The following is a 24550-nucleotide window of genomic DNA, read 5'->3' as shown; positions in this document are numbered from 1 at the left end:
CTAACCAAAAGTATATAGTAAGTAACAGGTACAACTGAAAACATTTTTTTGTTTGTTTCTTTTAAAGTCATTTTCATTGAGTGTGTAGCCAAAGTTAATATCTTGAACCTGAAGTCATTATTATATCAGGTATACTACCCTTGTTTCAAAGTAGTCTAGTGCAACATATAGAAACATTGGTTATCTGTCAGACTAGTCTACTCTTTTAGTAAGGTTGTTTAAATAACCTAACAATGACTTCACGGTCCAGCTAACAAACAAGCTAACCATATTACCTTTGGCTACACACTCGATAAAATCGGCTGTACAACTTTTAAGTTATTAGAGAAATGAAGACTTTAGAGCAAATGCTATGAGATTTCTATTGTTATCAATACTTGCAAGGGGAATAACTCATTAAAATATATGATCTATACTTATGTTCAAAGGTGTGAAAGACTTTTCTGATATAAACCTATCATATAAGTTTCATTAAAATATTGCAAGAATTGTATACCTGAGTGCACTAACAATACATTTTCCATATAATTTATGTTTCAAAGGGACATAACTCTTTTTAAAATAATTTATCAGCACTGATTTTCAAACTAGTTCAAGACATTGCTTATATAAACCTATGACATAAGTTTCTTAAATTCTGGCAAGAATTGAACTGATGAGTACTAACAATGCAATTTTCCATATAAATTATGTTTCCAGTGACTTTTAGGGCATAACTTTAACTGTCTTTTTCAAAAATAATTGATCAGCATTGATTTTATCAAAGACATTGCTGGTATAAACCATGATATAAGTTTCATAAAAATCTAGTAAGAATTGTACATGTGAGAGCATTAACAAGATAGGGCAGATGAATGCTGGTATGTCTATGTCCCCAGCTATGCTTTGTATGGGTGAAAACAAAGCTGCAGTTCATAGTACAGAAGAAACTTTAGGCCCATTTAGACCTCCTGAGTTCATATACTGTAAATTCAGAAATTATTGTGTGCATCAATTATTGCGATTTTGTCATTTTAGACATAAATGCAAATTTAGTTTTTACAATTTTGAGAATAATCCTATTCAATTCATATAGAATATTTCAAAATGCAAGTTTAAATTATGGCGCTTACAACTCTGTCGCACTTTTTGCAATAATAAAAACATCGCAATAATTTCTGAATTAACAGTACATCAAATTGAATTTTTTCGTTGGGTTTCCTATTGCTCAATTTTTAATTTTCTGTGTAGTTTTCTGTTTTTGTCAGCTACTGGTTTTTGATTGCCTCCTCTGTATCTTTTTTTTAACAACTCTCTTTTCCAATAATTTTGTATTTATCAGAAATTATATTTGTATGATAACAAAATTATGAATTTGAACAAAAGAAAGTGAATAATTTTTTTATTATGAAAATAGAAATATAAAAAGCACCATAATTATAAATAACAAGTATTAACAAGAACAGACATGGCAAAAACATCTATACCTAAAACCCTCACACACTCACATACCAATCACTTTATGTAAGAAAGAGTATTTTTATGAAAGCAAAAAATATGTTTGTGCAATACATAATGGTAATGGAAAAAAAATGCATAATTACATATTTTGGAAACCTGTACATCTTATTCAGCTGCTGTATATCAAAAATCAAACTATTGTATATTCATCATTTTTATAAAACATTTTAAAAGTTCAAGTCTTATTTCAACTCTATAGTGTTTAATCGCAAAGTTGGTAGTATGTTTTGATATAATATGATGGTTATAATATAAAAACTACAAGTCCTGAGGATAACGAAATTACGAAATTTCTAAATAGTTACATGATTGATTTAAAACATTCAAAATGTATGTTTCAACTTTCTCATTACAAAGACATTTTATAAAACATAAAATAAATAATTTTAACAATTATAAATGATTATCAAAATTGTAAAACATTTAACAATATGTGGAATGTAAAAGATAATCTCATTTTGACTTATTTCCTTATGCCTTTTTTAAAAAAAATGGTTTAATAACATGGATAATACTGAGAATAATCTGTTTGTGTGTTCTTTAAAAAGACAAACAAGGATCAGGACAATACTAGAGCTAGGTCTTCAGGGTACCAGCTTGTGTTCTTTAAAAAGGCCAACAGGGATCAGGACAATACTGGAGCCAGGTTTCCAGGGTACCAGCATCTACCTGCATCAGTGCTGTGTATGTTGTCAGCTGTAATGGAGATTAAATATCTGTTTAATAATAACAAGAAATGGCAATTAGTTTTATTTACTCTCAAATTAATGAAGCGTTACTTGTTGCACATAAATAAATGATAAGCAACTGAATGGAAAAGAAATACTACCGGTATCTAATATTTATTGTGTTGATTTTTTCAGCAAAGGATTTGAATGCTTCTGCTGTCACTTTCATCAACATATTTTTTAGTCTAAAATATAATTCTTATAATTTCAATCAATCGTCTATTGCCATTTTGACAATCAAATAACATATTCCTCCAGCTAAATCCCACCTATAAGTGCAGGATTATCTCGCTTCATTGAAGACCAATTGGTGGTTTCAGGCTGTTGGTCAGGTTTTTTGTCTCTTGATTTTTAAGTGCACAGGTCATTTACTTGTTTCAGTGCGACATTTAACACAATAAAAACGTTTACCTTATTAAGTACAGGTTTTGAAGAAAGGACATTAAAAATTCCTGGCCACCCAACATTCTGAAATGAAATTGAAATATTTTCAAGGTAAAAACAACATATAAACTGTGTTCAATGTATTTCTTTTTGTTAAATGTCTTAGACTTTGTTAAGTTCTTTACAGATTCTATGCAAATGTACATGTATCATAATAAATCTATAAAATAGCAACTTCTTAAGCAAATTAAAGTGCAAAGATAGTTTATAAAAGCATTTTTATTCAATAAGATTTGTCTGTTTTTATTCAACGTTTAGAATATATCAACCATGAATTTGATAATGTTTGTTATTTAATATCATACTAGATTTTCATATCTATGTTGAAATAAAAAAATTGTATACTTAATGACATGGAGTGCATTATGCCCTAATAATGTATTAAAAATTTCAATTTATGCAAAAACATAAATGATTTTGACAACATATCGCACAGTAAATATTCAAGGCAAATAAAACTCATTTAATGACTTTATTTAATGTCAGTTGTGGTTTTATGAGAGTTGTTTATTGCTTCTCAAGTCTTCAATTTTTCTTAAATAATGTGCCTTGTATGGCTTTTCCAGAGACTAAGCATTATAAACCCTTAATGTTCTCAAAAGTGTTTGCTATGATTGTTTTTTTCATTTATTCATGTAGTGTCCTTAAAAATTATGCTCACTAAACACAACCTTTCTTTTCATAATTTTATTATATATAGTTTAAAAAGACATTTTTTGAAGACCATTTTAATAACATCTTTGAGTTTTTTCCATATTTGTTTTTAAAGAAAAAGGTGTCATTGTTAAATGTATGGAAAATCTAGAGACAATTATTTTTCTTAGTGATCAAAGCTTATTACATAATTTATCTTTCATTCATACAAAAGTATTATGACGTCATGTTATCGTGACGTTAAAGTATTATGATGTCATGACGGTTCCAAGGAAATTTATCTATAACATCTTTTCAATGATTGAAAAAGGAAATACAAATGTAATGCCAGCCATGTAGTTGAGAGGAAAAATAAAGAACTGATGGAGGCCAATGGCCAAAAAGTCTCAAATAAAGGGCTGCGGTTTAGAGCATGATATGCCCGTTGCTCTTTTAACTTGTCTTTTATGCTTTAAATGAATTTATATGATCAACTAGAAATAGTGTGAGCCCTGTCAAATACCCACCCTCCAAATAATAAATAAAAATGCACAAAAAATTGGCACTTTTAAGGTCAATAGATATAAACAATTTATCAAAGTTGCATAAAATTATGTGAAAGTGTTAGTTATTGTCCCAAAATTGGAAAATCCCCCCTTTTTTAAGCATAAAAAATTCATAACAAGGAAATGTAAAATCTGAAATTTATAAAAACTGAAAGGGAGCTATCATCAATAGATATAAACAATTCACCAAAGTTTCATGGACATTGGTGAAAGCCTTTTTGAGTTATTGTCCGAAGTGTTAAAAATCCCCCTTTTTTTTATGAATAAAGCCCCATAAATCCAAATTTAAAATCTGAAATTTATAAAAATTAAAAGGCAGCTTACATCAATAGATATAAACAATTCACCAAAGTTTCATGGACATTGGTGAAAGCCTTTTTGAGTTATTGTCCGAAGTGTTGAAAATCCCCCCTTTTTTATGAATAAAGCCCCATAAATCCAAAACCTAAAATCTGAAATTAAAAAAAAAGAAAGGGAGCTTACGTCAATAGATATAAACAATTCACTTGAGTTTCATGGAAATTGGTGAAAATGTTTTCGAGTTATTGTTCGAAGTGTGGACGACGGACGGACAGACGGAAGGACGGACAGACAGACAGACAGACAGACAGACAGACAGACAGACAGACAGACAACGGTATACCATAATACGTCCCGTGTAAAAGACAGGCGTATAAAAATTAGTTTATTGATATAATTATATCAAGTATGTTCCCTATTGGAATTTAAAAAACAGGGAGTTATTTTTCTGCCAAATTTCCAATAGTTAGTATTTCAAAAACAAGGACACAGACCTTTCCATTTTTTCTTGTGTTTTATGGTCCCTTATTTAAATACTATAAGTTTATTAGAGTCTATTACAAAGCTTGTAATTTTGAAGTAAGTAGCAAACATTTATAAAGAAGAAAAGTAATAAGAAGATGTGGTATATATAAGTGCCAATGACACAACTTTCAATCCAAGCCACAATGTGTAACCAGATGCTCCGCAGGGCGCAGCTTTATACGACCGCTGAGGTTGAACCCTGACGGTTGGGGCAAGTATGGACACAACATTCAAGCTGGATTCAGCTCTACATTTGGATTGCGATTAAATAGTTGACACAGCATAGATTTCTGACACAGAATGAATGTGGTCTAATGAACTTAAAATTTTTGTTTTGCCTTTGAGCAATTCACTATGCTGTTGAATATTTATCCTCTCAAAAAAATGTTTGAAGAAATTTCTCTTTATTTATGAAATTTCAAATGAGAAAAATTGACCCCCCCCCTATTTTTTTTTCTCACATTCCCCTATCCTTTATTCCAAAACTAATCACAATTCAAATTTCTAATGGAGTTTGCAACAACAGTTACTCATTTAAATATTTTGTAAAAAAAAAAGTGCTTGTTATCACTGAATGGTAAAGATTGTTTTAATTTATCAGTTGGTAGTAAAAGTGAATATACAATGTATATTGTATAAAATAATGATTTAAGTTGATTCAACTACCTATTCTGGACAAAGAAAGGTAACTCCAATATTGTGCAATTAGATATTTCTTGCTATTGCGCAATACTGTGCAATTGAAAATACTTGCTTTTGCACAATGTTATTTAAATACATCATAAAATCTTAAAATGTTTTGGGCCCCTTATTCCTAAACTGTGGGGACTAAAACTCCCAAAAATCAATACCAACCTTTCTTTTATGGTCATAAACCTTGTGTTTAAATTTCATAGATTTCTATTTACTTAAACTAAAGTTATTGTGCGAAGACCAAGAATAATGCTTATTTGGGCCCTTTTTTGGCCCCTATTTCCTAAACTGTTGGAACCAAAACTCCCAAAATCAATCCCAACCTTTCTCTTGTGGTCATAAACCTTGTTTCAAAATTTCATAGATTTCTATTAAATTAAACTAAAGTTATAGTGCGAAAACCAAGAAATTGCTTATTTGGGCCCTTTTTAGCCCCTAATTCCTAAAATGTTGGGACCAAAACTCCCAAAATCGATACCAACCTTCCTTTTGTGGTCATAAACCTTGTGTTAAAATTTCATAGATTTCTATTCACTTTTACTAAAGTTAGAGTACGAAAACTAAAAGTATTCGGACGACGACGACGCCAACGTGATAGCAATATACGACAATTTTTTTTTCAAATTTTGGGGTAGTATAAAAAGTAAACCATTATAGATCAAAGATCAGCTTTCAACAAAGAGTGTAGACTCACACGGAACAGCAACCTATAAAGGGCCCATAAATGACTAGTTTATAACAATTAAAACTGAAACACCAAGGTTTAATCTATAAAATACTATGAACCACATCAACAAACAACAACCACTGAAAAACAGATTCCTAACCTAGGCCATGTGCTACTTCTGGTACAAAATTTTGAAATTGTGGATATTTGCACATACTTAAGTAATAGTAATAATCATTTGAGACTAATTCTTTTAATTTTCAATAAATAATGTCTAAAACATTCATTGCTTACATTTTGTGTCATGTTCTGCATACATCTATTAGTAGGAGTTCTCCTATCGTCAATAAACAATGGACTCTTCCAATGATCATAATTTGTTTCTAAAATGTACCATTTGCCAGCCTCTGCCATATTCCAAACATCGACAGCCTTGTTCCTATCCCTTGTTATCACACAGCCCTAAAATGACCAGACTAAGCCTTGAATGTCGTCTCTATAAATTATCACAGTGAAGTGAAAAACAAAGACTTCCATAGATAACTAAGCCTTATTACTTATAAAATATTTGATACTGTATGAACCCATTATTATAATAATGATTTTTTTTTTAAATTGGTTAAAAACGATTTTTTTATCAGTAGAATGTTCAGAATAATTCCATTTTTTTTTTATCCCCATGATATATAATCACAACAACTTTTCTATTTTAATGGGATGAACTTATTACTAGCTAATGCCTATATACTATATAGATGATGATTTTAAATAAATTAATTCCAACTGGAATGTTGTAAGGATCACGTCTAGGCCGATTAGTAACAACTCATTAGTCCAAAGCTTGCCATTCGGAACACTCGGGACTCTCCATGTAGCTTGTTCTTGTGCCAGGATTCTCCACAGGTATAATGCCTCTACATAGATGTTTGTGCTAATCAAACCCCACTAATTATTCAAAGTTTTGAAAACAGGAAGTATGTGGCAAATAATTCAGAAAAGAGATTATTACACAATACAATTTATCACTGACGAAACATGAATACGTTTTTCAGTTCATCAGTACATGTCATGGAGAAATGAGCAATGGTTACGTATTACAAATGATTGAGAGTTAAATTTATTTTACCTGTCCAGTTGAATTTCCACCAACTATAAAATAAGCTGGAGCTAACATCTGGGTCATTGTTAGATTTTTCTTAGCTTCTTCATAACTGTTGGAATACAGAAGGGTATCTCTGGTCAAAAATCCCATCCACTGTCCTGATCTTATTCCAAGTATCCATTCAATTATTCCTATGGAGCAAAACATATGCCGTATTGTTATCTGAGTGAAGATTAGGGGGAAAAAATATTTAAAAATTCTTCAAATCAAACAGCCTGTCTGTTGATGTCTATCTATAACAATTTTAAAGGTAACTAGTAACACTGAAATGGTAAAAATACTTTATTTAAAGGACAATAGTCTATTTGCCAATTCCTGTGATTGTGGATTCATTTATTTTGTGGGTACCAATTTTCATGGAAACTTGCATATTTGTGAACATATAATTTCGTTGTTTTGCCGAGGTTTTCATACAAGGATTTAGAAAATTTGCATTTGTTTAACACTTAATTTCGTGGTTCACCTATACCAAAATATTCATGAAAATTGGTATCAAATAAAAAACAATGAATCCACATCCTTATATGGTTGATATGTCAAGTCAATGAACTGTTATTGTCTATATAAAATATCAAAAGGTCTAAATGCAGTTGCAATTTTATACATTTATTACAGTACTTTTAACCCATCTCTTGATAAAAAGAGAAAGATAAAAATTATCAAAAGAAAATGTCTTACCAATGAAACCACCATTCAAGTCAAATCTTTCATTCATTGACAATGTAAACACACCCTGAAACACAGAATTGTAAAAATAATGTATTCAAGTGACACATTTTCTATTTGGAATATACTATTGTTAATGTATACTGTGAAAGTACTTTTATTCGTGGGGTACCAATTTTCGTGATTTTCGTGGTTTTCGTGGATGACTTCATCCACGAATTTAAGTGTCCAACGAAATAAAACAACCATTGTCCAAATCAAGACATTGAAAGAATCCTATTGGTAGGTTTGAATACTGATATGATCTAGAGAATACATTGAATAACGCAAAATCTGAGAATACTTTAATAGCAATCACAGAACTACAACTGCATGCAGGATTATACCCATCTAATCCTTAATAAACCTAACTGTCGATCTTTTAATTCTCATAAAAATATTTTTGATCAATAAAAGTCAGATTTTCGGTATTGATTTGCCAGTATGATAAAGTGTTCATTTTCTATCCTCAAAGCTCTCGTAAATATGGGAAATAATAATTACATGCTGGGCTTGATTTTGATAAGAATTATTTGACAATTCAAGATACGTTTATAGCATGTGTTTATGTTACTGTTTTCTTTCTGTGACATGTTTATGGCCTAATTAACACCTTTGGTGGACTTTAATCTGTTGATCACTTCATCATGGGTTAATTAGTGTTATCACAACGGTTTACACGGGTCAGTATTTACTTTTCAATTTCCTCCAATCCAGACTATTTGTAACCTTCGTTTCTAAAGGCTTTAATTTTTTTTTTATTTTTTTTTTAGAAAACAAAAATCCACGAATTTAAAAACCAACGAACATGTCAATATTGCTCAAACCACGAAAATTGATACCCACGAATTAAAGTACTTTCACAGTACATTGGATTTCACTTTAAGTAAATGATAACAGTACTAGTTTTAATCTGAAATAAGGGGTAATTTTCTTTGATCAAAATAATTTACAAAAAAAACAAGGTAAAATTACTACAGGAGTTAACAATTGTGCAAATGGACTGCCGGAATTGTCATTGTTTATTATACAAGAGTCATCAAATCCCAAGAACTTTCTTTACTTTTCAAATGTATCTTTTATTAAATTTGACAGATACATCAACATAGTTTGACAAATATTCAAAACTATTTGTGATGAAAATCAGCATTCAAATTAACTGTCTATATAAATAAAAAAAATTTAAGGTGTTATATACTTAAGCTTCAGATATATACTTACTGGTTTAATTGCAGTTAAGATACCAATATAACCAGCATAATGTACAGCCTTAAACACGGTCTTCCCACCCTTCTGGTAATCAACGTTCATTATCATTGGTCGTAGAGCCTCAGTTATCTCCCATGTACGGTTTTTAATGTCCCATCTATAAAGCAACATAAATATAAATAAAAATAAAAATTCATATTTTGGTCTCTTGTGGAGAGTTGTCTCATTGGCAATTATACCACATCTCCTATTTTATGTTTACACAGGAAAAAAGAAATGCTTAATTATTTTGACATAATCAACAAATATAAAACTAAAAAACATAAAAACAGTTCCAATAAAATCTTTAAATTTTTTTGATTCTGTCAATTGCAATACAGAATGCACTGTACATGTTGAGTTGCTGGTCACATATCAATTGTTTTTCTATTTATAATTTATCTCTTCAATTTATTTGCTTCAAATAATTACTCAAACAATCAGGTCATTTAGAAACATTTTCTTTTAACATAACTTGAAAAACCATAGAAACATGCCTAACTTTGAAGAAAACAAGAATGTGTCCATAGAACACAGATGCCCCACTCGCACTATCATTTGCCATGTTCAGTGGTCTGTGAAAATGATATAAAATCTCTTATTTGGCATTAAAATTAGAAAGATCATATCCATGGGAACATGTGTACTAAGTTTAAAGTTAATTTCCTCACCCAAAACTTTAACATGAAAGCTGTAACCTGAAGCGGGACAGACGGACGGACAAATGGACAGACGCACAGACCAGAAAACATAATTCCCATAAAAAGGGCATGTAAATCTATACTTACCCTAAAAATAATCCAAAATCTAGATTTCTGGCATGGAACAATTTTCCTAAAGAAGAAGACATTTCTTGTTACAAAAAAGAATTAAATGTACAGTAACATATACTGTAAACCAACTTATTTTCGCGAGCGATTTATTTTCGCGTCTTTCGCGAGAAGAAAAATAACGCGAATATAAGTCGTCGCGAATATGTGAATCTTGGATCTTTCCTTATTAAACTTAATCAAATAAATCAGAAAATCGCGAAATTAAATAGCCGCGAAGTGGTCAAGAAAGGGTAAAACGCGAAATAAAGTATCCGCGAAAATAAGTTGGTTTACAGTAATCTATCTAAACATCAACCCAATATTGTTAGATCTGTAAATTTATGTTACCAATTTTTTTGTTTTTCCCTGGTCAGGATTAAAACTCATGCTTCTGAGATATCATAACACCAAATTGCATTGCACTATGTCTGATGCACTAGACCACTCGACCACATAGGCTCTTATATATAGTATGTAAAAAGCAAGAACTACATAAGTTCAGAAAACTAAGTTACTTAAAAATTTGTGATGTCTATTTAGTAACTTGCATACCTGACAACTTTTCAAAATGCCCATGGGGGTTTTGCTTGCAAGATGGCTGTCATAGTCTTAAAAAAACTTCAATGGGGCCTGCAAATACATTGTAATGTTGTTTTTTGGCTTCTTCATACTTTTATAAGCCTAGTGTCATTGTAAAATCAATTGTTTTGTTTAAATTGTGGATAAAATTGCTCTTTCAAAATTTCAAATTGGGAGCATCCATGGGGGAAATCCCCCGCAAATAGTGACAGTTCGCAGGTATGAGTAAGGAACTTAAATAAAGATAACTGGGAATGTATGTTTGGATATGATCTATGTATATAACATGTTGCTGACCTGCATTGTCTTCTGCAACAATTGATGTACACACTGTGAACACTTCATAAAACAAATTGTAGATAATTACTTCCCCTGAAATATAGAATTATCTCCCTTAGTATTTACTTTAAAAACGTTAATTTTTCAAGAAAATGGAAAATAATAAAATGATTTCACCAAACAAATTATGCTAGAATAAGTTAAAGACATCTGATTTTGTATGCTTTATGTAATCACTATACAGGCTTGGCAACAAGCACCAATACATTTTTTTACAACTGTGGATTCATTTATTTTTGTGGGTACCAATTTTTGTGAATCTACGAATAAATGTATCATCCTTTTTGGTGTTTTTTTAATATTTTGATTAAGTAGTTTTGCAAAAGATAGTATACAAGCCTTTATAAAATGAACACTTCCTTGAACAGTTAAATTTGTGGTTTTTATAAACCCATGTAGTACCCCAAATTGGTACCCAAAAATTAATTATAAATTCAGTTTTGCCCATAAAATCATACCTAGTCCTAGTCCAGAAGCTGTAGCAATTCCTCTCATCTCATCAGCATATGGCTGTGGTAAAGTGGTGTCCATGCTATCCTGGAGAATAATGTAATATACTTTATTATGATTTGCATGCATATGTTTCATTGCAATTACAATTCTCCATTTACTTCTTATAAAAACATATGTCAAATCCCCCTTTTATTTGTCATTTTAACAGAAATTTAAACAGGACAAAATTTATAAAGTTTGGAGGTAACTTATCAGGAATGGTTGATGATAACAGTTTTGGGTAGTTCAGTTTAGGAAATTTTAGATGCATGTTGTTTTTTTTTTGCTTTTCTCATCTTTTCGTCCTAACTGTACCCGATGAAGGTTATGAATGTAATTGGCATGTAACATAGCACCATCTCTTCTTTGCTTTATTTACTAGAGGAAAGTTACCTTTGGTTTACACAGTATTTTATACATAGATCTATAAGTTCTTTATAATTTAATAATTACATTAGATGTATGTTTCATTATAATACGTTATTCTGATTGGCTAATTGCACATCACATGTTATTATGTAAGCAATTGCATGAGACAATAACATTTCATTCATGATGACACGAGGTCCCACAATAAAGTGCACAGGTGAATTTAATAAATAAACTTCATGAAAATCGTGTTTTTATAATCCTAGCTAAAAAATGTAATTATAAGTTTTGAATGCTTCTTTTTGTAACTTTATAGGGTTGTAAAAGCGTTGACCGTGCGTACATTTTTAGAATAAAGCACTTCCGCGCTTCATACAAAATGTACTTCGGTCAACGCTTTTACACCCCAATAAATTTACAAAAAGAAGCATTCAATTCTTAATAATCATTTTCTATTTGAATCAGAATTTCATGTAAAAATATTTTTTCAGAAACATTTCAATAACTTTGAGCACTTTGAGTGGTGCTACATCTAGATGTACAGTTGAAAGTAAATTTACATCCTCTTAATGGAGATAATGTTTTTATTTGTAACGAATATGATATCAACATACATTTTTTTACTTTTAGTTTTTTAAAAACACACAGCATTTGTGTAAAACAAATAAAAATCAGTTTCCTTGACATTCAGAATGCAGCTATTAAATAATATCTACCCCTTGTTTGTTGAGGTAGTTGATTATTGTATTAACAGTCCCATTGCCAAAGTCTTCAGCAAAATCTATAAACTTTTTTAGCAAGGTTTTTATCTGAAAAATAAAAGGAATGTACAAAAGTTATGCATATATTCATGTAAGTATGTCAAATATTTTCAGTTTATCAATATTCTTATTCAGAATAATCTATATCTATCATATCAGATATATTTTCAATATGCATATATACAACGTAATAACATATAAAATTCAAGTAGTATGATGTAAATGTGTGTTGTATTAACATCAAGATTTGTAAAATGAAACATTCAAAGTGAGAATAACTTGCTTCTTCAAATCCTTAAATGTTGGAAACTTCTTCTGATCACAGCTTAAAAAGATATATTTTCATAGAAGATTTAAAATAAGAATTCTAGAAAGATTGCAATATGTTTAATCCTGTAAAGTGAGAAAGATTTTTTTTAATATTTATAAATGCAAAAGAAAATCATTAAAAGTGAAAAATTAAACATTATCATATGGTTTTGCCAGGTCAACATATTTTAGAAATTTGTTTTTTTTTCCAGTATTTCTAAACAATTTAAAAAGAAAATAATTCAATTTTACATTAGACATGTTAAACTTTTAGCAAACATCTATTTTTCATTTTCATTTGAAAAAAATCAATAAAAATATTCCTCTTGTTACTATTTTATGATTGTAAGAAAATCTAAGTCCATTTAAAAGTAAAAAATGGAAAAAATGGATTTATTTATTTACAAAATTTACTTCTGGATACTATCTTATGATCATAAACAAACTTCTATTTAAGTTTAGTACAAACCCAGGATAGTTTAAGAAAGTTATTAAAATTCTAAAAACTTTAACCACAGAGAGAATGTAATGTTTCCCTGCAGAAAAAACTAAGTCCATTTATAAGTAAAATACGAAAAATATGGAATTTTATTTTTACAAAATTTACTTCTGGATATTATCTTATGATCATAAACAAGCTTCTGTCCAAGTTTGATACAAACCCAGGATAGTTTGAGAAAGTTATTAAAATTCTAAAAACTTTAACCACAGAGTGAATGTTTTGTTTCCCCGCAGAAAAAACTACGTCCATTTATAGTAAAATACGGAAAAAAGGGAATTTTATTTTTACAAAATTTACTTCTGGATACTATCTTATGATCATAAACAAGCTTCTGTCAAAGTTTGGTAGAAATCCAGTATAGTTTAAGAAAGTTATTCAAATTTCAAAAACTTTAACCACAGAGTGAATAATTGTTGACGCCGCCGACGACGATGGAATGTAGGATCGCTTAGTCTTGCTTTTTCGACTACAGTCGAAGGCTTGACAATAATAATACATGAACTGTATATCTAATATTTTGTTTCACTGTTTTAATAAACATAATTATTTTCTATATTTTAGCCCACAACTGACTGTCACTGAGTTTATAATTTGTAATAACACTAGGATAACAATGCAATGTAATAAAATGGACATTGGTGACATTATTAAGGTACCTTTTTTGCATTGAAATGAAAATCATTGCAAACATTAGTGACCATATGAGTGATACATACATAACAAATTCCTGATAAATGTTTAAAGTTTATATACAGTCATGACAGTGAAACCTGTTTAAACTGAACCTCTTCGGGACTAAAGATTAAGTTAAGTTTTGGTTTATGCAGGATTTGGTTTAGCCAGGTTTCACTGTTTATATTTCTGTCAAAACTGATGGCTACTTACTTGACTTCCTTTATCCTTTGCTAAATTCTGCCATCTTTGTGTTGGAGGAAGGTCAAGGTTTAAAACATATGTTGGAACAAGATGGCTAAATGGAAAAAAAAATTCTTGTAATATCTATAATTCAGTTAGTATTTTGTCAAATCTAAAAAGGAGAGAATATTAAGCTCTTCACATACATTCTTCAATGAAGCACAGATTATTGAGGCTATATAAAATGAAACATTCATGTGGTTAGGGGCCAGGTGAAGGACTCTTCCAGGTGCAGGAGTTTCTTGTTGCATTGAAGACCCATTGGTGGCCTTCGGCTCAGGCTGTTGTCTGCTCTACTGTTCTGTTTTTGTCTCTTTGGCACATTCCTTGTTCCATTGCAATTTTATTGGTTCTAAGTTTTAACTATAAATTTAAGCATAGATCTGTGTTAGGTGATTTTTATGCACTTGACAACACATGATCTGATTTAGAGGTTAAATAATTTTTTACAAAATTGAATTGAAAAAAATTAAATCTATTTATTTATACATATTATAAATAGCAATAACGTCTTTGCAGAGATTGATGTAATATTTTAAAAAGAAAAGAAAAATGTGTCTTGTGTAAGTTACACAAATGCTCTAGCTCAGGCTTAAGTGATAAAGGTGCATAACTCTAGAACAGTATATGAATTACTGTCAAATCAGAATTCTGTCTGCTTGTTTTGATTCTTAGCATTGTATATTAGTTTTATAAAACTTTGAATAAGGCAAACTTATATAGAAACCCATACCTTTTCTCAGATGGTGGGTAGGCATTAGTCACACAAGTCTCTTTAAACTGAAAAAATAAATAAAAGCTCTTGCATCATCAGTTTAACAAAGTTTATATTTGCCAGCATTGTATTACAATAATATCGTGAATATAATAATTTCAAAACAAAATCATTTTGGTTGATATTTGATTTTGTGGTTACAAAATGTAAACGCTGTATATATATGTCAAAGTATGGGTATATACATAAATTTCCATAAAATATTTACTTTGACCTTTTGAAAAAAAAAAGTAAAAAGTAAAATTTTGAACCACACACTTTATCGGTAAAAAATCATTGGATATACAGCAAGTCATTTGCAAGTTGACAAACATATTTTTTTTATCATTCATGTCATTGAAAAGCTTTAATTATATTTACTTAGCAATTGAATATAATATAAACATTCCGCCAATTTTTACAGAGTTATCTCCCTGTAGTGTTACATGTATGTACCACCTTTAAAGGACATACAATACAGTTTTGATCCTGTATTTACAAGTTCGTGAAAATTTGCATATAGGCTATTTTTTACCCGATTAAATCAAATATGTAATAAAAAATATACCTTCATGTGCTACTTTTTTAATAAAATGAGGTCGAAATTTTGCATATTTGCTCAAAATTCAGATTTGTGGCCATAATTTCTTTTTCCAAAGAAAGACATAACTTTTTTGTTATAAAAGATAAACACAAATTGTTTTTTGTTAAATAATCGATAATTTCTGTATTTTATAAGTATCCTAAAAAATTATGCATTTTTTATTCAGAAATAACTCATATTTATCAAATGTTCATGAATTGAGGAAAATACATCATTTTTTGCTGCATATTTATCAAAATTAAAAAAAATCCTCTATTTACAGTTTTATAAAATTTGGGTCACATATATCCCTGCAAAATGAAACAAATTGATGTTTTGAAAAATAGGGGTCCATGAACTCGTTTGCAAATTAAATCAGTTTGAATGATAAAAATCAGTTGAAAAAATGCATCTTTTCCTGATATGTTACAGTTTGACGTTGCGAAAATAACATTTAACATTGGCAACGTCATTACCTCCCCTGTAACTGTATCGTATGCACTTAATGTCTTTTTCATTACCTTCAATTTGACTTAAACAAATCCATTGTTCAAAGTCAAACCTAGTTTGTCGACATTAAGTCTAGCACTTTCATCCATCTGGTTTGGCTTTAAACCCCTTTACTACGTTATAATACTAATGTGTTCCCCATAACGACATTCATAGTCTTGAAAAGCCCAAGATGGTAGATGAATGAAAGAGATAAACAATGGTGCTTTCAAAACACTTTTTGAGTACATTGTATTTAATTTTCAGTATAATTCTGTGCACTGCTTGAAAAGAAACTTGTTTGGTATATATATATATATATATAAAAGTCTATAAAAAGGACCAACCAGCAAATTTACTATGTACCGGATCGTCTAGAATAGGCGATACTATGCAGATAAGGAAAAAATTATATCAGTCTAAAGATTTGCACAACGGTACTGATATAAGGTGTTAACACCTTATATCAGTACCGTTGTGCAAATCTTTAGACTGATATATATATATATATATATAAATATAATTATTTTCTGTGACAGTATATTACATTTATTTGTAGGACAAATGTAGGATCCTTTACTATAGATAATTTAGCTGATCTGTAACAATAACATCTTCATGCCTTATATATCATGTACTGTAGTACGCCGCTAGATTAAAACTGACATGGAAAGGTAACATACGGCCAGCGAAAGCTCTTTTTTTGAGAGCCCAGGTGGTCGTGTGGTCTAGCGGGACGGCTGCAGTGCAGGCGATTTAGTGTCACGATATCACAGTAGCACAGGTTCAAATCCCGGCGAGGGAAGAACCAAAAATTTGCGAAAGCAAATTTACAGATCTAACATTGTTGGGTTGATGTTTAGACAAGTTGTATATATATATCTCCATGCCTTATATATCATGTACTGTAGTATGACACTAGATTGAAACTAACATGGAAAGGTAACACCCAGCGACTCAAAGCTTAATTTTTATGAATCCCAGGTGGTTGTGTGGACTAGTGGGACGTCTACGCTGCAGGGGATTTGGTGTCACAATATCTCAGTAGCATGGGTTCAAATCCCCGAGAGGGAAGAATAAAACATTGGCAAAAGCAAATTTACAGATCTAACATTGTTGGGTTGATGTTTAGACAAGTTATATACATTTGAACCAGTGACAACTCTACAACAGATTTTTCCATCCGATCAACAGCAGTGTTGGTGATACATGGCTGTGTACATTCTGTATATACAATTCGTCTAAACATCAACCCAACAATGTTAGATCTCTAAATTTTGCTTGTGCTAATTTTTTGCTCTTCCCTAGCCAGGATTCAAACCCATGGTACTTCGAGATATCATGACATCAATTTGCCTGCACTGTAACCGGCACGTTAGACCACATAGGCTTCATAAAAATGAAGCTTTCAGTGGCCGAATGTTACCTTTCCACGTCAGTTTAATCTAGCGTCGTATCATTTACTGTTAAGTACGACGTAGGATTTGAACTCAATCCACTGAGATATCTTGGCACCAAAACACATCGCACAATGCACAACACCCTTGACCACCTAGGCTTGACTATACTGTGGATTCATTTTTTTTTTTTTGTGGGTATCAATTTTTGTGGATTGCTGAAAACTTGCATTTTCGTTGATATTTGATTTCGTTGTTTTGACAATCTTTGTTTACAACACCTATTTAAAATATGTATTTCGTTGAACATTTGATTTCGTCGTTTGCCTGTACCCACGAAAACCACGAAAATTGGTATCCATTGAATAATAATGAATCCACAGTATATAAATATATAGTTACCCACGTAGAAACTGAAATAAGTGTCATTTCAGTTAGGTACTTTGTCCTTGTGTTGTATTAGGGTAAGTAACTAGGTATTTTTATCAGAGAATTGAACCTACATGTCGCTGTGGCTGTGCCTCACTTTTGGAAACAAAATCTGCTTGAAGTTTTTACCGGAGTTTATTTAGCAGACATGCATGTAATGATGTACTCACAGGCACTTGTTTCTGTTAATGTTGGGTTTACTATCCATACCAGTACAAAAAACTGTTATGGATAGTAAACCCCACATTGACAGAAACAAGTGCCTGTGGATGTACTTCTTCCAATACAGTGCAGTTTTCTAAATTGAGCATTAACACAGAATTATACAAGCATATTTCTAATATGTGTAAAAAGAAGTTTTGAAATGCTTAAATTACCGGCGGAACCTGTCCTTGTACAAAAACAATAACCACTATAAGCACTGAAATTATAGCTGCCTGGTTCATCTTCAGACACTTGTCATGTGATATTGTTTTTACGATAGAGTAACTTCCCTTTTCCTTCCGAAAACAATTTCCTGTTATCAATCCGGTGACATCAAAATATTGTTTGATTTTTTAGTTTCTGATTACATTCTAAAATGTCTCAGGTATTTTTCTTTATTTTATAAAACAGTTTCATTCATTGTATCAACTAAAGATTTCCAATAGCACAGATTGACTCAGTTTCACTGTAAACCCGAGATTCAATTTAAACAAAAAATTGTTCATCAGTGAACATATGTTTCTCATTTGCTGTTTATTTTGTTTATCCTCCTGAATCTGTAGCAATGAATATACCAATCATCATGATCATGTTTAACCATTTGACACATTCCCCTTTTTCATTCTCAAATTTATAAAAATGTTTTACTCATTTACAGACTTACCAATTTAATATGGAAATGACATGTGAAGGATGTGCTAATGCAGCTAAAAGAGTGCTTGGAAAACAGGGTGGTAAGTGTACATTGTTGTTCGGTGTGAGCCAAAGCTCCGTGTTGAAGGCCGTACTTTAACTTATAATGGTTTAATTTTTAAATTGTTATTTGGATGGAGAGTTGTCTCATTGGCACTCACACCACATCTTCCTATATCTATATCAACAAAGTTGTGCTAATTATGCTGCTTATAAAGTTCTTGAAAAACAGGGTGGTAAGTTTACAGATTCACAAAGTTGACGTGCTAATGCGCTAAAAAAAAAGAGCTTGGAAAACGGTGGTTAGTTTATAGATTCACAAAGTTGTGCTAAAGCTGCTAAAAGAGTGCTTTGAAAACAGGGTGGTAAAGTTTAAAAGAGTGCTTGGAAAACAGGGTGGCAAGTTTACAGATTCACAAAGTTGTGCTTATACTGCTAAAAGAGTGCTTGGAAAACAGGGCGGTAAGTTTACAGATTCACAAAGTTGTGCTTATGCCGCTAAAAAGTGCTTGGAAAAACAGGGCAGTAAGTTTACAGGTTCACATCTACACAAATGTGGGGGCAGAGTCTGATATAAAAAATGTTTCTACATGTACATCAACATAATACCGGTACTTCTGAATAGCTTCAGTATGTTGAAGATAACAAGAAGGCACATACATTATGTGTGTACATGTATGCATGCTAGCCCAGTAGGGAAAACAACAAAAAAACTATAAATCTGAACATATTTACAACTTCATCAACTTATTAAATCATGTTGATAATTCAATATGTTTTTTTTTCTTTCTAAACCGTATAATTGTTCTGGAAAAAATGAATATAAATGGTTATTATTTGGGAGAGAATGACTGTTCTTTTAATGGTAATAAGTATTGCTTTATTGACAAAGAAATCAATTTATACATGTTATAGGTACATGTACATGTAGATGCATTTTAAACATGTCAGAATACAAATGTATGTACATTGTACCAGTCATGCCAGTATTTCTAAAACAAATGATATTAATCTTACAATGTAGATTATCTTCCACAATAACTGACCATAATATATTTTTTTTGTAGCAAGTTATATGTTTAAATGAACAAGATTATATAAACATTAGTTTCTTCAAACTTATTTTCTTCAGTATTGTGGAATTAATGCATTTAAAATAGTAAACTGGCTTGTACATGTACCTGCATATAGATAACGTTAAAACTTGAAGTAAACCAGAGTAATCAACATAATATATTTATTGTACAGAGCTGTGTATGAATATTTATTTTGTCTGTGTTTTTAACCTTCATCAAACATGTCAAACATTTTAACTTTTCATTTTAACAACCTTTGTAAACTTCTAAATCATTCATGTTAATAATAAAAGGTTTTCAAACTTTTGTTATTTTCTCTTGTAAATTATGAAAGTAAACTCAAGTGTTTTTATCATACACAGACATTTTGCAATATGCATGTAAAATATGCACTTCAGTGGCCACTCAGCTTTATTGAAATGTTTTGTTGTGGGCATAACTTTTTTTTTGTCAATATTAAGAATTTTGACCACAGACACTTGTCTCTGTAAAAAAAATCCTATACACTTGACCTTGTTACAAAATATATACGAGCTGTGTCGGATAGAAATCAACCTTATACAAGTGCACATTTACATGTATACAAATTTGATAAGTTTTAGGAAAATTTAACATGTTCAAGTACAAAATTAAAGACAACGTTTGGTCTGTGTTATAGGGTTCTTATAACAAAGCAATTTTCAAACAGTTGGTCCGAGTACACAGTTATCATCCCTTGATATTCGTTGTCCACGAATAAAGTCCCTAGTGTGGACAGTGTGTTACTTGCCTATCTTTTTCATACCCCTTCCAAATATATTACTTCATGTTTTACGCCTCAAATAGCAAGTAGGGGGATAAAATTACACTGAAACTTTTTTATTCATGAATTTTAAAGTAAAGTAGTGATTTGGTCCCTGAAAAAGATTTAAAATAAGTATTTCGGAAGCTGTCAATAGATTTCAAGACCCTCTGAACATCAAATTGTCCATATTTTGAGTCAGAGCTGATGAAGTTTTCTATAATTTTGATATAATTTGTCCCAAAAGTAGTATATAACACTGTAAAATTATTATTGAGAATGCGCAGGTTGGATTTTTTTTATTTTCATTTATTGTCTAAAAGAAATGCACTACAAAATAACTGTGTACTCGCACAAGTTACAAACTTTGGATTGAGATTTTATTTCAAGCCAAAATAGCTTGCATAATGGTAATTCTAACATGACATCCTTCAAACGCTTTGAGTACACACCCGTGGTAAAATATGAATATATTGCATTGGCTGTTCCTATTGTACTCCCACGTCATATGTTGTTTTATGAATGAAGTACCCGACGTCATAGAATGATGACGTAATAATTTAAGCATTTTACGGGTAAAATCACGCTCCTGATACCATAAAATCATCACAAGGAAACGTAAACAAACGATGCTAAACTGGTGTAAGCCCATTTTTTATACATAGAAGACATATAAGTGAATTATCATTAAAATTCATCCAAATCTATCTAAATTCGCTATCGTAAATAGTTTGAGCATGTTACTTATTCTGTTTTCTCCGTTCTTTTACGCCAGTCTAAAAGTGCGGTAATTTATGGGAACGGCAAATATTTGCCTCTATCTAGAGCGCTTTGATCTAATGAATTGCTGTATTTGTCGTATTAGAATCGAAATAATTCATGGGGGCTTGAATATATCTAGATTTTACCACGGGTTATCCCTTTATGACGATATTTTACCCCTTGCTATTGCTCAGGGTAAAATATTTGTCATAAAGGGCCAACCCGTGGTAAAATCACGATATATTCAAGCCCCCATGAATTATTTCTTAAATATAGGATACATGTTTGCAGAGGCATGTGCCTGTGATTTTGACTAAATATTTGGTGAAAGCTGACCAATAACATTGTTATTTACCCAACAGTTTACCATGAAGATAAATGTGAAACAAAAACAAAGAGTTCAATTTGTTAGGATGATGGCATTTATAAATGACGATGAAGGTTTTTTGAGAAAAATATATTTTTATTTTTAGATAAAGTGACTGAAGTCGTTACTGATGTTCCGACCAAAACAGTGACAGTGACATCTTCTTTGTCAGCTGATGAAGTATTGGAAGTGCTTAAGAAAACAAATATTGCTGTATCACTCAAAGGTTAGAATTTTAAAGGTAAATATGAACAATAAAGCAATTGACATGTTTGATAGAAGGGAGTTTTAAGTTCGATTATGCCTTCTTTTATCTGTTATCTAAATACCACTAATTTTAACAAGAACAAATAAATGATGGCATATATTTTGGATATACATGTAGTGTCAAATTGTGCTCTTTATAATTTATCCTGCTGCTCAGGAAAACAAAAAAAAAGGTCACATATATCATGTACAAAATGTATATCTATGGTTAAACAATCATTCCTTTTACAAATATGGACATACTAATTCAGTACATACTGTAAACCAACTTATTTTTCGCGGATACTTTATTTCTCCTTTCTATATCTAATTTTGCAATTTTCTAGTAGTTCAATAAAGAAAGATCTAAGTTTTTCATATTCAGGACGACTTATATTCACATTATTTTTTACATGCGAAAAATAAATTGCTCATGAAAATAAGTTGGTTTACAGTATTACAGGAATTATACACAAAAAAAATTATGTATCTTAGAAATTTCACAGTTAACTAGAACACACTTGCAAAATCGTGGGCATTTAGAGCATGGTTGAAAGTATGTAAACTGTTGCAGAATGACTTGTTGTAAATGAAATGTATGACTGGAGAATTTCAGGAAAGAAATCAAAAGTCATATGTACTTGGGGACAGGATAATTATTTAAGTTCTGCCCTTTTTCTTCAATTCCATTAATTTTGGTTTTCTATTAATATCAATTATTTTTCGTGTTTTTATACGCCCGTCTATGGGTCCTATTATGGTATACCATTGTTTGTCTGTCGTCAAAATGTTAGACATTAAAGCAAAAATGCTGCAACCAATTTGTAGAAAACTTGGTGAATTGTTTATATTAATTTTCGTGAGCTCCCTTTTGTATTTAGCTCACCTGACCTGATAGGGAAAGTTTTTTGGGAATTTATTTTTATCTTTCATTACAGGTTGTTGAATGTTATGGTGGTTAAAGGTGCTATGGAGAGAACAAGAAAATACCCGGTACTTTACTTATTCCAGACATGAATAAATACAATATTTAATTTCATTATAGGTTGTACATTGTACAATTTTTAATAAATAGATATTACTTAGCATGTGATGTATTTTAAATTAGCCCTAATGTATAAATTCACATTCTTGTACTGTAAATTTAGATAATATTACATTGTATATGCATTTAATTTATTGTTGCAACTTTTTAAGAATGATCAAAAGTGCAAGATTTATGAAAAAAGTAATTCAGATATATGTATTAGAAAGTTTGTTTTAAATGTGAGCATTTATATATAAATTAAGCAAAAAAATATTTTATTTTAAATGTTAAACTTTACTGATAGTTTTATTTTGTTAAGTTAAATTTACCTTGAAATGTCAGAAGTAATTTGAAATAACTAATTTATGCATATTATACACTGAAAAATGTATTTTTTTGATTTTTTGTCTTTCCTCAATTTTTTTTCTGTTAAAACGAATATATAATGTACTATGAAGTTTTTAATTTGAAATTGTGTTTGAATCATCACAAATTGTATTTATTCAAGTTAGTTGTAGATAATGAAAACCGTATCATGAGGTAATTTGATTGGTATTTTGATTATATAATTGCTGGGCAATGTATCAAGTGTTTTCTATTATTGTATTATTGTGACTTTTTTATGTACTAATATCCTAATAAACATTTATCTGAAAAAAATATTTCATAATCTAGATTCATTTAAAATATAAATATTTTAACGCAATAGTAGTGAAAGTGTATTGCTTATTTCCTTAATTAAAAAACATTAATAGAATTCTGTAAAACTAAAAACTTTCAAAATCGAGTTATAATGTTTATGATAAAGTAAACTGTTTCAAATACCCCCTGACAAAAAGGTGGTGTTCTAAAAATATCATCATGAAATGAAACTCAATTATTCCAATAACAACTTTTAAAAGTTTGTGACAAGGGAGCTACCAATTGATTGTAATGGTTGTTATCTCTGTCCTACATTTTTATTTTTCTCTCTATTTGGTCATGAACATTTATTTTATTAGTTTATCTGACTTTTTTTTAAATAACTTGTCATCCTGTCTTTTATTGTTTGTTTTTTTCCCCATGTTGCTCATCCTGCTTAAACTTTTTTACTCAAAACTCCTGTCCTGACTTTTTTCAAATTTCATCCTAGTCCCCACCCATAAAAATGAATGGTAGCTCCCTAAACATGAAATGATGTTCTTCAATATGTTGTTACTTTGTGAGTGTATCATTATGAGTCATGGTCTGAAGAAACTTCAAATTTAATGGATATATTGGTGGTTATTTTGTTCATACAATATAATTGGGCAAAAAATAAATTGTTTTATTACTAGATTTTGTATTTTTGTTTATTTTCTTATATGTTGAGATAAACTGTTTTATAGACAGTGAGATGGCTCTATTGTATATCTTTTAATATATATACTAATAGTTTTTTAACCAGTGAGCTTTTGACTGTTTTTTTGGGATAAAAATGAAATGCAATCAAAACCATATTGTTCATCTATCAA

General features: G+C 30.4%; 2 protein-coding genes across 2 annotated transcripts; one reads left to right on the top strand and one right to left on the bottom strand.

The window, feature by feature from the left end:
* Positions 1-1736: 1736 nt before the first annotated feature.
* Positions 1737-18392, bottom strand: LOC134695610 (acid ceramidase-like). Its single transcript, XM_063556901.1, has 13 exons — positions 18279-18392; positions 14983-15029; positions 14220-14304; positions 12479-12571; positions 11360-11438; positions 10860-10934; positions 9960-10005; positions 9145-9289; positions 7897-7951; positions 7183-7349; positions 6351-6518; positions 2640-2696; positions 1737-2196 (listed from the first exon to the last, which is right to left on the bottom strand). The coding sequence occupies exons 1-13, from the start codon at positions 18345-18347 to the stop codon at positions 2107-2109; spliced, it is 1176 nt and encodes a 391-aa protein (XP_063412971.1). The 5' UTR covers positions 18348-18392; the 3' UTR covers positions 1737-2106.
* LOC134695611 (copper transport protein ATOX1-like) lies at positions 18377-23140 on the top strand. The gene is made up of 4 exons (XM_063556902.1): positions 18377-18490; positions 18764-18839; positions 21891-22010; positions 22969-23140. The coding sequence occupies exons 1-4, from the start codon at positions 18482-18484 to the stop codon at positions 22974-22976; spliced, it is 213 nt and encodes a 70-aa protein (XP_063412972.1). The 5' UTR covers positions 18377-18481; the 3' UTR covers positions 22977-23140.
* The last annotated feature ends 1410 nt before the right edge of the window (positions 23141-24550 follow it).

Source organism: Mytilus trossulus, chromosome 14, assembly GCF_036588685.1.
Source record: "Mytilus trossulus isolate FHL-02 chromosome 14, PNRI_Mtr1.1.1.hap1, whole genome shotgun sequence".
NCBI lineage: Eukaryota > Metazoa > Mollusca > Bivalvia > Mytilida > Mytilidae > Mytilus > Mytilus trossulus.
The sequence above is the reverse complement of the archived record's forward strand: the minus strand, read 5'-3'. Positions and strand labels throughout refer to the sequence as shown.